This window comes from Gymnoscopelus braueri (assembly GCF_963280865.1).
Source record: "Gymnoscopelus braueri genome assembly, chromosome: 2".
Classification (NCBI taxonomy): domain Eukaryota; kingdom Metazoa; phylum Chordata; class Actinopteri; order Myctophiformes; family Myctophidae; genus Gymnoscopelus; species Gymnoscopelus braueri.
Genome location: NC_137604.1, coordinates 15,541,704 through 15,553,701, shown reverse-complemented (window position 1 = coordinate 15,553,701; position 11,998 = coordinate 15,541,704). Strand labels below are relative to the sequence as shown.

Below are 11,998 nucleotides of genomic sequence, written 5' to 3'. Positions count from 1 at the left end.
TTGGTCTCTACACCATTGTTTCCCAAACGGTGGGTCGGGACCCATATGTGGGTTGCGGACCAATTTTTATGGGTCGTGAGTAAATAGTCACACTTTTTGATGTCTGTTAGTAGGGCATTCCACATGTTGGTGGCATAGCAGGAGAACGAATTTAACCCCATGTTTGTGCCAAATCTGGGTTGAACGAGATGAGCTGGAGCAGCAATAATGTAACTACAGCATTATCGAATAGACCTGTCAGTGAGTAACGGAACAGCTTGGGTCCAAGTTTATTTCCTGTGTCTACTGATATTCACAAACAGAAACAGAAAATAAACTTGGACGCATTTAGAGTGTTGTCAAGTGTGAAACTGACAGTGCTTCTGTCGGCTTTGTCACAGACATATTCTCAAAAAGCCCTGGGCCCTTGGAATTGTTCTACTTTCCCAGCTCTGTTTGGGGACCCTCTGTGTGTGTGTGTGTGTGTGTGTGTGTGTGTGTGTGTGTGTGTGTGTGTGTGTGTGTGTGTGTGTGTGTGTGTGTGTGTGTGTGTGTGTGTGTGTGTGTGTGTGTATGTGGGTGTGTGTGTGGGTGTGTGTGTGTGTACACGCTCTTGTGAGGACATTTTTCCTGGTCCTCACACGATCAATGTTTTTTTTAATGGTGAAAAAGAGGTTATAGTCAGACTTATACAATTTGGAAAAGATTCAGGTTGGAGTTAGGGTGATTAGGAATTTAGGGGTCGGGGGTTATTGGGTTAGTTAGGAGTTATGCTTGATGTATACTTAGTTGTGCGCCAGTGAGCCGGTAGATCTGCTATCTTTGGTGCGTGACACACCAAAGATAGCAGATCTACCAGCTCACAATGAGTTGATGGAGCATACCTTGGGCATTACTCAATTTTGGCGTTGCTGGGAGACAGGAGGTAGAGGAACAGGTTGGATCAGCTGTAGTGAGAAATGACTGTGAGCATCACAGAGCGCTGGGGGAAAACCCCAAACACCTCAGGAAAAAGCAGCAAGAAATACTTAGACAGAGCGAGAGAGAGAGAGAGAGAGAGAGAGAGAGGAGGGGAGAGACCCAGACGTGAACCTGTCGAGGGACTTGAATGGTAAGAAATGTTTTTTAGCTTAAATTACATACATATGACCTAGTTTTACATGACTATGCACTATACTATACTGCACTATACTGTATTTAGACCGTCACCAAAATAGTAGGACAGTAAAAACTTGAGTGTTAATTTAACTCTGATATTTCATTTGTACAATCCCAGAGTTACAGACCCATAACGGTCCATTTGGACGAGATGTGTACTCTCAGAGTTAAAGTAACACTCACGATTTGTGGGACTGATGCAGTGAGCTGATATTGTTTGTGCCACTGTACTTAAAATAATTGCAAAATAATAAAAACAATTGCATTTGAAAGAAATCCTGTATAGATTGCTCAAACCGATACTGCACAATGTATTCAGAGTATTCAAGTAGGCCACCTGTATACATTGTCATGCCATATTGTACATTATTTGGTCAAATGATCGACATGTCACTCGCAGTCCCATTGCCTTAGCTAAAGGTCTGTTGTGGTGTAACACTTCATAGAAGTAAAGGAGCATGTACAATGCCTTTATTGTGCTCTACGATAGACACTGTCATAGAATGCTCACACAAATAAGACAATGATTCTGTTTGTCCATAACGACTGTGTACATTGGTACGGTAGGCCTATGTGAAATCCAATCGGTGTCTCATCCCCTATTTCTGTTGGACGTGTTGTTTTGTACTAGACGGGCGTGGTCCTCTACTGTGTTCCTCCACCTGGCTGCGACTTGTCGCCGAACGCAGGGAGCCAGACACAGTGATGCATGGTGATGCACGTCTGCTTTTCATCGCTGATGATCACAGAACAATGTCCGCGCCAGCTGTGTGACATGCACAGATCTCAGGCCTGCTCAGATGTGGCCACCTTCCATATCGGTGCACTCTCCCTAGCGCACAGCATTCTACGCGCAGCTCTGGAAGTCAGTGTTGACGATTTTACAGTGAGTGCAGAAGAGGAAGATGGATCTGACCACGGAGAAGACGATGAAGGTCACGGTCTGCAAATCAAACCTCACTCTAGCCAGAAGAGTGAGGTTCATGAAGATCATGAATTTCCGTCTTACAGAAATGTCAGATCCAGCACAGAAAACAGATGGGTCCTCTCCCGCTGCCAATGTCCAATTGGAGAGAAGAAAAGCTCTACCCCCTTCGACGGATGCCATGCGAACTCCACCCCCGGTGGCCCCCAAGCCCTGGCTTAAGTCTCCTCAGGAAAGCCCAGGGTCACACCAAGGGTCTACAGGTACTGGGAGAGAGGCTCCGCATCGGTCCTCTTCTCCCCGTCGGAACTCTCCTACAACAGGGAAAACGTTAGACCACGAGCTTGATGTTGAAGACCCTTGGAAAGACGCTATCTACGCCACTCCGTCCAATAAGCAGAAGCCTCCCGAGGTCATGGGCCAATGTCTGGGCTTCAACCCTGGGTCAAACAATGAGCCTGGAAAATATTCTCTTATTGTGGCGGGGAGCGGAAGCTCGGAGTGTGGCGCCGCCTCGCCAAAAGCAGGACAGAGGCTCTCGCCATTGCTACACCGCCCAAGTCCACCTCCAAAACCTCAGAAACTCTTCACGGCGCCGGAGACAGAGGCAGGTGGTGAGGAGGAGGCAATAAATGAAATGTCCAACTTAAGCAAAGCTACATCATCAAGTGCAAGTCAAGGGGAGGAAGATCCGGGAAATGGAAAGGGGAAGGAAAATAAACAAGAGGAAGAAGTGGTGGAAGAGAAACATTTCAGGGTGATCTCTGTCGTAGCTGAGAACTCCTCCCCGCTGGGAGAAAGGGCAACATTGGGGCCCGTCCCCTGCGCCCCCTTGGGTCAGGAGGCGGGCAGGCCTGGAGGAGGATCAACAGGGGGTAGGGTTGCACCCTTTCCAAAGCCCCCTCGCAGAAAGCGAGGTGTCACGCTGCTTCACATCGAGTTCCAGAGTCCCCAGGCCCAATACCTGGACTCAGGGAGACGAGACGGAGGTAGCCCAGGCGGAGAGGCTTGTCCTCTTACGAAAGACGCCCCCGCCGCATCGGTCAGTCTCCCCAAGACAAAGACAAACGTGGAGGCAGCCAGGCGATTAGAAGAACCTCGAGAGGTGCAGAACGTAGAGTCGTGTGCAGCGGGCCTGTTGCCGGTACCCCGCGGATTTGAGGATCCTCTGGATGGAGCAACCGATCAAGGATCAACGTTGAAGATGGTGGATAGACTGAAGGACAGAAAAGAACAGGAGAGGCAAACTGGAGGCCATCGGGAGGAGGTGGGCAGAGAGCGACAGGAAGGTGGTGAAATGGCTTTGGTGAGTTTAATTTGTATCATTATTTATAATGTTATTATAACACTCACACTCACACAGACGCACACACGCACGCACACACGCACGCATGCACGCATTTCTTCTGCAACCACCTCATGGTTGCATGCATGATGTAATTTATATTCCATCGTACATGTCCCGTACTGAAAATGGCAGATCTACAAGATCTCGGGATGCTTGTAGAGCTGGCTTTAAATGCATGCACACAGCCACAAAATGTCACCAACATTGTTAAAAGCATCACCACCAGGTTAAGAACATCGTTAAAAGCATCTCTTCTGTAGCTGTTGGAGGAGCGGAGAGCATCTCTCATTCGCTGACATTCCTCCCAAGTTTTTATTTAATTATTTTTTTTACAGATTTTAGTTCGGCGTTGAATGCTTCTCAATCCACGCCCATCCATCGACATGTCACACACGCTATAGCCACATTTTCTTGTCTGAAACCATACATTCATTAACCACTTTGAACCTGACGTCGCAATTTTGAGCATGTCATAGGACGGATTAAGTGGTCACTTTTTGTTCCCCACCCTTTTTTTCTGGATTCATACCTCTGCATGGCCCCCTACATATCAGATCCATGTGACAAGTATTCTGTACACCTACAGTAGTTGAGGTGTTAAAAAAGAAGTGTAGGCTCTTTGGTAGTGACCACCAAGGGGAAATGACTTGTCTGCATAGATAGAGGGCATAGACCCAGCAGTGGCTCAGGGTGAGCGCACAGGGGAGCAGTTCAGGGTTAAGTGTCTTGCGAGGGTAGCAAAATCACTTACCCTACCCTGAAAGTGATTTTGCTCTGTTGAATTAAATGATAAATAGCTCTGTATTCACATAGTACCCATCGCCACAGAGTGTTTGTTCAGTAACAGGGGTCTCCAGCTCTTATGAACAGAAAATGCATTTTCAGTTTGGGATACAAATTTTATCCAGTCAGGAGAGAGAATCAGAATCAGCTTTATTGTCACATCAGAGAGCTTAGTCTTCAGCCATGCTGTAAAACATGTTTTACACATTGGTCAAGATGTGTGAATCAAAACCTTGAAATATCTAACTCTCCCTTTTTTGACCTCCTGCAATCTGATAGGCTTTGTATCAAGACCTGCCCAGACCAATCAGAATGCAGAGACGGGAGGAGGGGGGAGGAATGGACCAAGAGGAAGGAGAGAACAGGGGGAAGAGTGAACCGAACAACACCAACGCAATTTCGCAAAGGTGAAAACACACGCACACACATACACACACACACACACGCACGCGCACGTGCACATGCACACACACACACACACACACACACACACACACACACACACACACACACACACACACACACACACACACACACACACACACACACACACACACACACACACACACACACACACACACACACACACACACACACACACATTTATGTCCACACAAAGGAGAGTATACAAGGACACAAATATTAAAGGTGCAGTAAGATTACATCACAAAATCATGGAATACGTCTTCATGATACAATAAGTCCCACAGACTACAAGTCTGGTGGGAAGGACTTGTAGTCTGGCTTTTATAGTGAATGTGATGATGTCCTCATTGAGTGCAGTGTTCTTAAGGAATGAGTGTGAGACAGAGTGATCAGCATAGGGAAGACAAGCAAGTTTCCCTTGGAGTTTTAGTCCAGTCCAGTGTTGTTGCTGTTGATGTTGGTGTAGATCCATGAGGACTTGTCTGGCACCTGTAGCTGTTAGCAGGTGACTGTGACCAGCAGACTGTTGCCCTGACCTGGGTGAGGGGGTCAGTTGTAGACCCTCACAGTCTCTGAGTCAGACCGCACCCACTCTAACGACACTCCAGTGCGGACACAGAGGTCATTCAGGTCTGGCCAGTCCGACCAGACACCAAAACCAGCGGAACGGGTGTCGAGTTTTCCGCTGGGTTTCCTCCTGAATCAGAGGAAGTGGGGCTCTGACTCCCTGGCCAGTGGGACCTTACGCCTCCTTAGGTCCAGGAACAGGGAGGATCGAGCCAGCTCCCTAACATCCTTGTCGTCGTTATTCAGCATTTTCAGAAGATGGGAAATCCTCATGCTGGTGCAAATCCATTCCACGTTTGGCAGCCCCAATCCTCCCTCCCACTTTGGATGAAAGATAATGTCACGTGTACTGTGTGAATTGGGTCCAAACCATTTTCGCACCAGGCTCACAGTTTTGTTGTTCATCTCACACAGTACCTTCTGTTTGATCTGAACATTGGAGAACAGGTGTTGTACTTTGGAGAGCGCCACCTGTCTGACAGCTTCCAGCTTCATGGACAGGGGCAGTGGACATCTGTCAACCAGGTCCAACCTAGCTGTATACTCAGACAGGATGTTGTCAACTTGCTCTTTCCATTCACCTGCGATGTTAATTTTATGTCCCAGGTAATTGTATGTCTCGTGAAGGGAGTACACACGTATGGGTTCCGATGCTATTGTAAACACTGGGGGTGTATCTGTTCTTGAGTGGTACCACCGGTTCCCTCCACTTCTCCTCTCATACAAAACGGCACACCACGCACGCACGCACGCACGCACGCACGCACGCACGCACGCACGCACGCACGCACGCACGCACGCACGCACGCACGCACGGTTACTCAACTGAAAAAACATTGTAGTTGAGGTATACTAGTTAAGAAACTTTAAGTAGGTTGCTCAAGGGTTTTCAGCTGGAGACCCAAAAGACACATTCGCAAAAATACATGAAATAACTACTTAAGTTCGGGAAACAAAACATTCTCTAGAAGAGGCTCTACAAGGACTTCCGGGTGTGGATAAATGCAAACTCACCCAGATGGATTGTTGTCATAGCAAGACAGCAGGGGTTTCGATAGAACCATTTGTCTGCATCCTCATTCTTTTATTTTAATTTCCTCCTCTCTATTTCTCGCTCCCTCTCTGTCTCTCTCTCTCACTGTACCATGATTTCATAATAGCTGTCATCTTGTCATTAGCACCTTTCTGCTTTGCACACTCACCTACGTGCATTCACACTAGTTCACATGCGTTGTTCTGCATAGTTTTTGGGAGTTTCCTGCACAATCGTGTTAACTGGCTGGCATTCTAACAGCCATAATAATGATAATGACCAAACACCTCTGTCAAGGAGGATGTTTTTCACCCGCATCTGTTTGTCTGTGATCAACATATCTCAAGCAGTGATGGCAAGATTGCCATGACATTTGCTGTGTACTTTTCATGATCCCAAGAGGAAAAAAGTCTATCGATATAGTAGAGAATGACAGAGACAGAGTAATGCACAAACGATCACTTTAACCGGGCAAACAATAGCCTCTTATATTCTAAAATATATTTTTGAATTTCTATTTCTGCTCAGTAGCAAGCTAGAAACGCCTCAAGCAATTTGGTTTCCTGTGACTGCAAAAGCAAAGTGGGCGGGACATTGGCTTTATTTCCTGTATATTTTCAGCTCTTCTGTACAGACTGTGTGGTGGAATCAATTGTGTCTGTCTCGAAATACTAACAAATGTGTGGAATAACTCCAATGAATGTGATAGTCAGTGCCAATGGCGCTGGTGATAGTTATGTTAACTGTGATTCACCATCATTGTGTCTCTGACAGCTCGGTCAGCTCCTTCGAGTGCTACAGCCCAGTCAACCCGGTAGAGGAGCTTCTCTCAGGAGAGGAGCGGTCACCCGTCACGTCCATCAAAAGTTCAAGTTGCTCCCCATGCACACGCAACCAGTCCCACTCAGATGACGACGGGACTCGCCTCGGTTTGTGCAATCAAAACCGAAGCTGGTCCGATCCGGTCGGTGAAACAGGTCGGACCCTACCGCAGGATGTTTTTGACTGTAACCATGACAACACAGAGGACCAATCTGTCTATGAGGATGGTTTCCCAGGGAACCAAACTGATGCGAGGAGACAGGAAGTGACCGGGTCTGATGGAGGGCCGATCATTTCTGTTGTACCAGTGACATTTCTGTCCAGTAACGAAGGACATATGTGTGAGTTTAAACTTGTTTGACACAGTCCACATGTTTCTTGCATTACTGCTGTGTCTGGAGTCTTTAGATATGGGATTCAATATTTTGCGAAGATGATCATAATATGAGCTTCCAGATATTGTAAGAGGTATTACAACACACAACTTCCCAAGCCCGCCCCTCGGGTGGCGCAGGGGTAAAGTACCTCCACCCCTGCAGAGTTTAGGGATTTGAATCCACCACAGTGCATCCGGCTTGGCCGAGCGTCTACATATGAACACATTTGGCCGTGTTCGGGCGAGGGAAGCTGGGGCAGGGTGGGTGATCTGTGTCACTGCACTAGCAACTCCTAAGAGCTCTTTCAATATTTGTATACAGCACTTGAAATTCAAAACACTGACTTGAACAATTAGGAAATTTGTATTTCACTGGAGATGAGTTAAAGGACAACGTTGTTTTTTTTACAACCAAGGTTTATGTTTTAGCTTGTAAATACCGTAAAAGATGAGTGTTAATTTTTATTTATTTACTGCTTTCTATAGTTTTAGCAATTTTCGCGACCTTTTTTACAGTGGGCGGGGGCATTCGGGCAGGTGGCTAAATATGTATTTTTTTTACACAATAACGCGGCGATTTCTTTATTATTATTTACAGTAGCTCTTCTAGCCCCCAATAACTCACATCTGGCCATCAAAGACCACACAGGACCTTTTTTATTGTGTAAAAAAAGACATAATTAGCCTATATAGACATATTTAGGCTAAATATGTCTTATGTCTCTCATCTTTTATTTACTTAAATTACAAGCTAAAACATAAACATTGGTTGTAAAAAGCTAAGTTGTCCTTTAAGTAAAACAACGGCAAAATAGTAAAATAAGTAAAACTCTGCCTTGAGTAAAGCTATGTTCTTCACAATAGATAATGTTAACGTGCACAGCAGTAATACTTTCTTGTATCTGAACAGCGCCCAGGACTTTAAACATTTATGAAACTGTGGAGTTTGTGAATCCCTCACTCCTTCCAGACATCTCTGCCGTGAAGGTGAGTCACTGAGCTGTTAAGTTGTGCACTTATGAGACTATTGACTAGTTACAACAACTTAAACCCTATTATGGTTGACCGGAGCTCCCCAGGGGTCTATATTAGGCCACGGTACCTCCCCTTTTCTCTCTACACTGAATATCTTTGCAGCAAATAGCTGATCTACAAGCTCACGACAAGCCGCGAGTCTGTCTGTCTGTCTGTCTGTCTGTCTGTCTGTCTGTCTGTCTGTCCCTAGAGAGTCATATATTTTCCTGTGTGGTGTTGCCTGGTTGTGTTTGGGGACTGGGAAGGAGGGAGTCCACTTTTTTGTTGCGCCTTAGGTTCCCCTAGGCCGGGGCGTAACAGTCTGTCTGTCTGTCTGTCTGTCTGTCTGACTGCCTGTCTCTCTCTCTATCAGTTTGTAAGCTCTGCTTTGGACTTTTCAGTCCAGAAGTATCGTATCGGGCTGAGCAGAAAGCGGAAGCACAGACCACCATGGATGCGGCATTTTCGTCAAGGTCAGACTAACCACTGCAGTAGTCACTTCTGTCTGTGGAAGATTTTAAGTATTTAGCCAACACTATTATCAGGAGTAAATTACAGTATAGAGTACTACAACTCCTAGTATCATTACAAGCAACAATCCACACAAGTACTGTATGCGAAGTTGCGAACCGTAATCCTTTAAATGGTTATAAAACCTGGTTGAGAGTTTCGGTTACGGGAGGGAAATGAAAGGCGTGGAATCTGTGACATAATCCAGTGGGTTTCTCTGAAACAGATCAGTCATCGCTGACTCTGGCCTCCACCCTGCAAGTCTTCCCTGCATCCATCTTCTACAAAGTCCCAGACACCGCTGTGACATCACAGGGAAAACAGGAGAAGGTTAGTAGAGGACAACCAGGAAATACACGGCAGTCATCTCAATACAATAAACCAAACATTCATTCCACTGAATTACAAGCTATAAACAGACAACGAAAACAGTAGTGCTGTAATAAGGAACATAAACACCTCTAGGACAGTGTAGTATACTTTATCGGTATCACATTGAAAACCCACTTTTCAATATTTTAAAGGAAACAAATACCATGACAATTATATATATATATATTTTATATATTATGTTATAGGCTATTATCATTACAATCTTGGTTTTGTGCCAATTATTTGGGGGTCCTCTTAAAATATCCTCACGGCCCACCAGTGGGCTCCGGCCCACAGGTTGGGAATAGCTGCTCTAACCTTTGGACAGAATCTCATTTGTTTGTAGCATTTGGCTCCTATTATCACCTCTGCTTTAACTACATTAACCCTGCTGTCCCTAATTTGGGCACATTTTCAATCTTTTGCTTGTCATAATGACAATGTACTGTTTATTGGGCTTGGTGGGTGTTTAAAAAAAAAGTAACTCAACACAAAGCTTGGTGTGAACAGTTGAGCAATAACACCCTCTAGTGGAGATATTTGTGGGCACATTTTTGTGACATACACAGAAATACAGCCACTTAACAATAGGCTAGTCCTGCACTCATCGCTTGGATTGGCTCAACTAATGAATAGTGGAATAAATAAACAGATCATTATTAGGGGTGCAGCAGTAATCGAACTAACTGAATGAATCTATTATGTAAAAAAAAACATACATTTTTCTAAAATAATCGAGGGGAATTTAAATGTCCCCCCCCCTCAAAAATAGCAACTCTACAAGGTGAAAATGATTCAGTCAGATTAACATTCCACATTTTACTCTGTAGCAGGGTTTCTGATCATTGATCAACTTCTCATCCTGTCACTCTGCCATGTGTCTACCTTCCTCTTTCTCTCTGTCTCTGTCTGTCTCTCTGTCTCCGTCTCTTTCTCTCTCTGTCTCTCTCTGTCTCTCTCTCTCTCTCTCAGGATGCAGGCACCAGTCCCAAACCTCTTGTTAAGATCATGACGGTTGTGAGAGGGACAAAACTAAAATGAAAGCAGCTCAACCGAGGACAAGGGCACAAATGATTCTCAGCACAGATCTGATCAAAACTGCAACAATAATCATATCTTACTCTCTGAAGATCCTTGATACATTTGACCTGATGTGGGGGAAGTAATATTAATAATGTTTTCAATAAGTTCAAATTCAACAATCTCAAAATGTGCACATATTATGTGTCCCCTAATATGTTATATCTCTGCTGTCCGGCAGCAACCAGCTAACTCCAAAATGTTAATTTTTTCAGGAAATGACAAAAACAAAACAAAAAGCGGAGTTAGGAGGTTTAGTTCATCATTGATAAGAACAGCTGAATGGACCTCCAAGCTTACAATGAGGTTTGAGGTCAAAAGGGGGTGGAGCCTGGAGTCAGCTAAACCAGCTAACTCCACCCCCCTTTGGTGGAGTTAGCTGGTTTAGCAGAAAGTTTTAGGATCCAATGGAGTTAGCTGGTTTTGTCAGGAGCGCTTTTTAATACTTTTCATTGGTTCAATATTTTTTTAATCAACAAACAGACGTAAAGGGTGTTCAATGGCCCTGATTTATGGAAAAGAAATGCAAAAGCGGAGAAATGGAGTTTCTGCCGGACAGCAACGATATGTTAAATAAGTTCTTTCTACCTTTTTGTATACATATAACATGCAACATACAGAATTTGTAGTTGAAATGTGATACTGATCAAAATACTTATGATTCAAGATTGTACTGTTGGTTTATAAAACATTGAATGGTTTAAAGCCTAAATACTTCTCATCAACGCCTCTCATTTTTCATAATGACATGCCCAAAATTGGTGACACCATGTTGAAAGCAGTTAATTGTGTAAAGAGCTTTGAATTGCCTGGTTGTTGAAATGTTCTTTTACAAATAAAATTGCCCTGTCTACTGTAATATGACACTAAGTTTGTAAGTGGTGGAGTTCTAAAACAAAATAGGTTTTATAACTCGTAAGTCACTCTGGATAAGAGCGTCTTAAATGCCTTAAGATGCCACTTTAGAGATAAGGTGTAAAAACTCACAATAAAAGATAGCACTCTCTTTTCTAGAGGTATGGAGTGTGGAAGAAAGCAGTATCAAACCGTATTCAGCCTCCTAAGCTGCGTTTTACCGAGGGTTTTTGTTTCTTAGATAAAGTCAACAATACACATTTGCATATTTAAATTGCTATAAAACCTGTATATCCAGCATAAACAAGAAGTTGAAGGATACAATTAAAGGAGAATTTTGGACTAAAGTTTTCTTACCTTTTCTATGACGTTATGATATCTTAGGATGAATGGTACAGTAGAAAAATTTCATAACTCCACCCCTGAGCCGCCACAGCTTAAAAGGTGCGCGGATAGGCCTTAGGTTAGATCACATATTTTAATAGCTTTTTTTAATTATTTTTTTGGTGAGATCTGACGTTCATAGTGACAGAACACTGTCCCCCCAAAAAAAAAAAAAAACAGAAGTCTCGCTAGACGAGATTGAAATCTCGAGATTTCAATCTCGTCTAGCGAGATTTTTTTTTGGTTGCATAGTGTTCTGTCACTATGAACGTCAGATCTCACAAAAAATAAATAAAATAAAAGGTATTAAAATATGTGATCTAACCTAAGGCCTATCCGCGCACCTTTTAAGCTGTGGCGGCTCAG

General features: G+C 44.2%; 1 protein-coding gene across 3 annotated transcripts; it reads left to right on the top strand.

Annotated features, from left to right (window-relative positions):
- The first annotated feature begins 985 nt into the window (after positions 1-985).
- Positions 986-11,105, top strand: LOC308103379 (uncharacterized protein). 3 transcript variants are annotated; one of them, XM_080453325.1, is made up of 8 exons: positions 986-1,090; positions 1,769-3,368; positions 4,473-4,600; positions 6,994-7,382; positions 8,328-8,404; positions 8,805-8,904; positions 9,168-9,271; positions 10,286-11,105. In XM_080453325.1, exons 2-8 carry the CDS (start codon positions 2,043-2,045, stop codon positions 10,352-10,354), a joined length of 2,193 nt encoding a protein of 730 aa, XP_080309451.1. In that variant the 5' UTR covers positions 986-1,090; positions 1,769-2,042; the 3' UTR covers positions 10,355-11,105. The 3 variants fall into 3 exon arrangements, with proteins under 3 accessions (XP_080309451.1, XP_080309452.1, XP_080309453.1); XM_080453326.1 differs by having other exon boundaries at positions 9,168-9,275; positions 10,293-11,105; XM_080453327.1 differs by lacking the exon at positions 10,286-11,105 and having other exon boundaries at positions 8,833-8,904.
- The last annotated feature ends 893 nt before the right edge of the window (positions 11,106-11,998 follow it).

Excerpts from the sequence above, each read along its gene's own strand:
- LOC308103379 (XM_080453325.1), top strand. The coding sequence starts at position 2,043 with ATGGATCTGACCACGGAGAAGACGATGAAGGTCACGGTCTGCAAATCA. Across the intron at positions 7,383-8,327 it reads CAGTAACGAAGGACATATGT|CGCCCAGGACTTTAAACATT; the intron begins GTGAGTTTAAAC and ends GTATCTGAACAG. Across the intron at positions 9,272-10,285 it reads CACAGGGAAAACAGGAGAAG|GATGCAGGCACCAGTCCCAA; the intron begins GTTAGTAGAGGA and ends TCTCTCTCTCAG.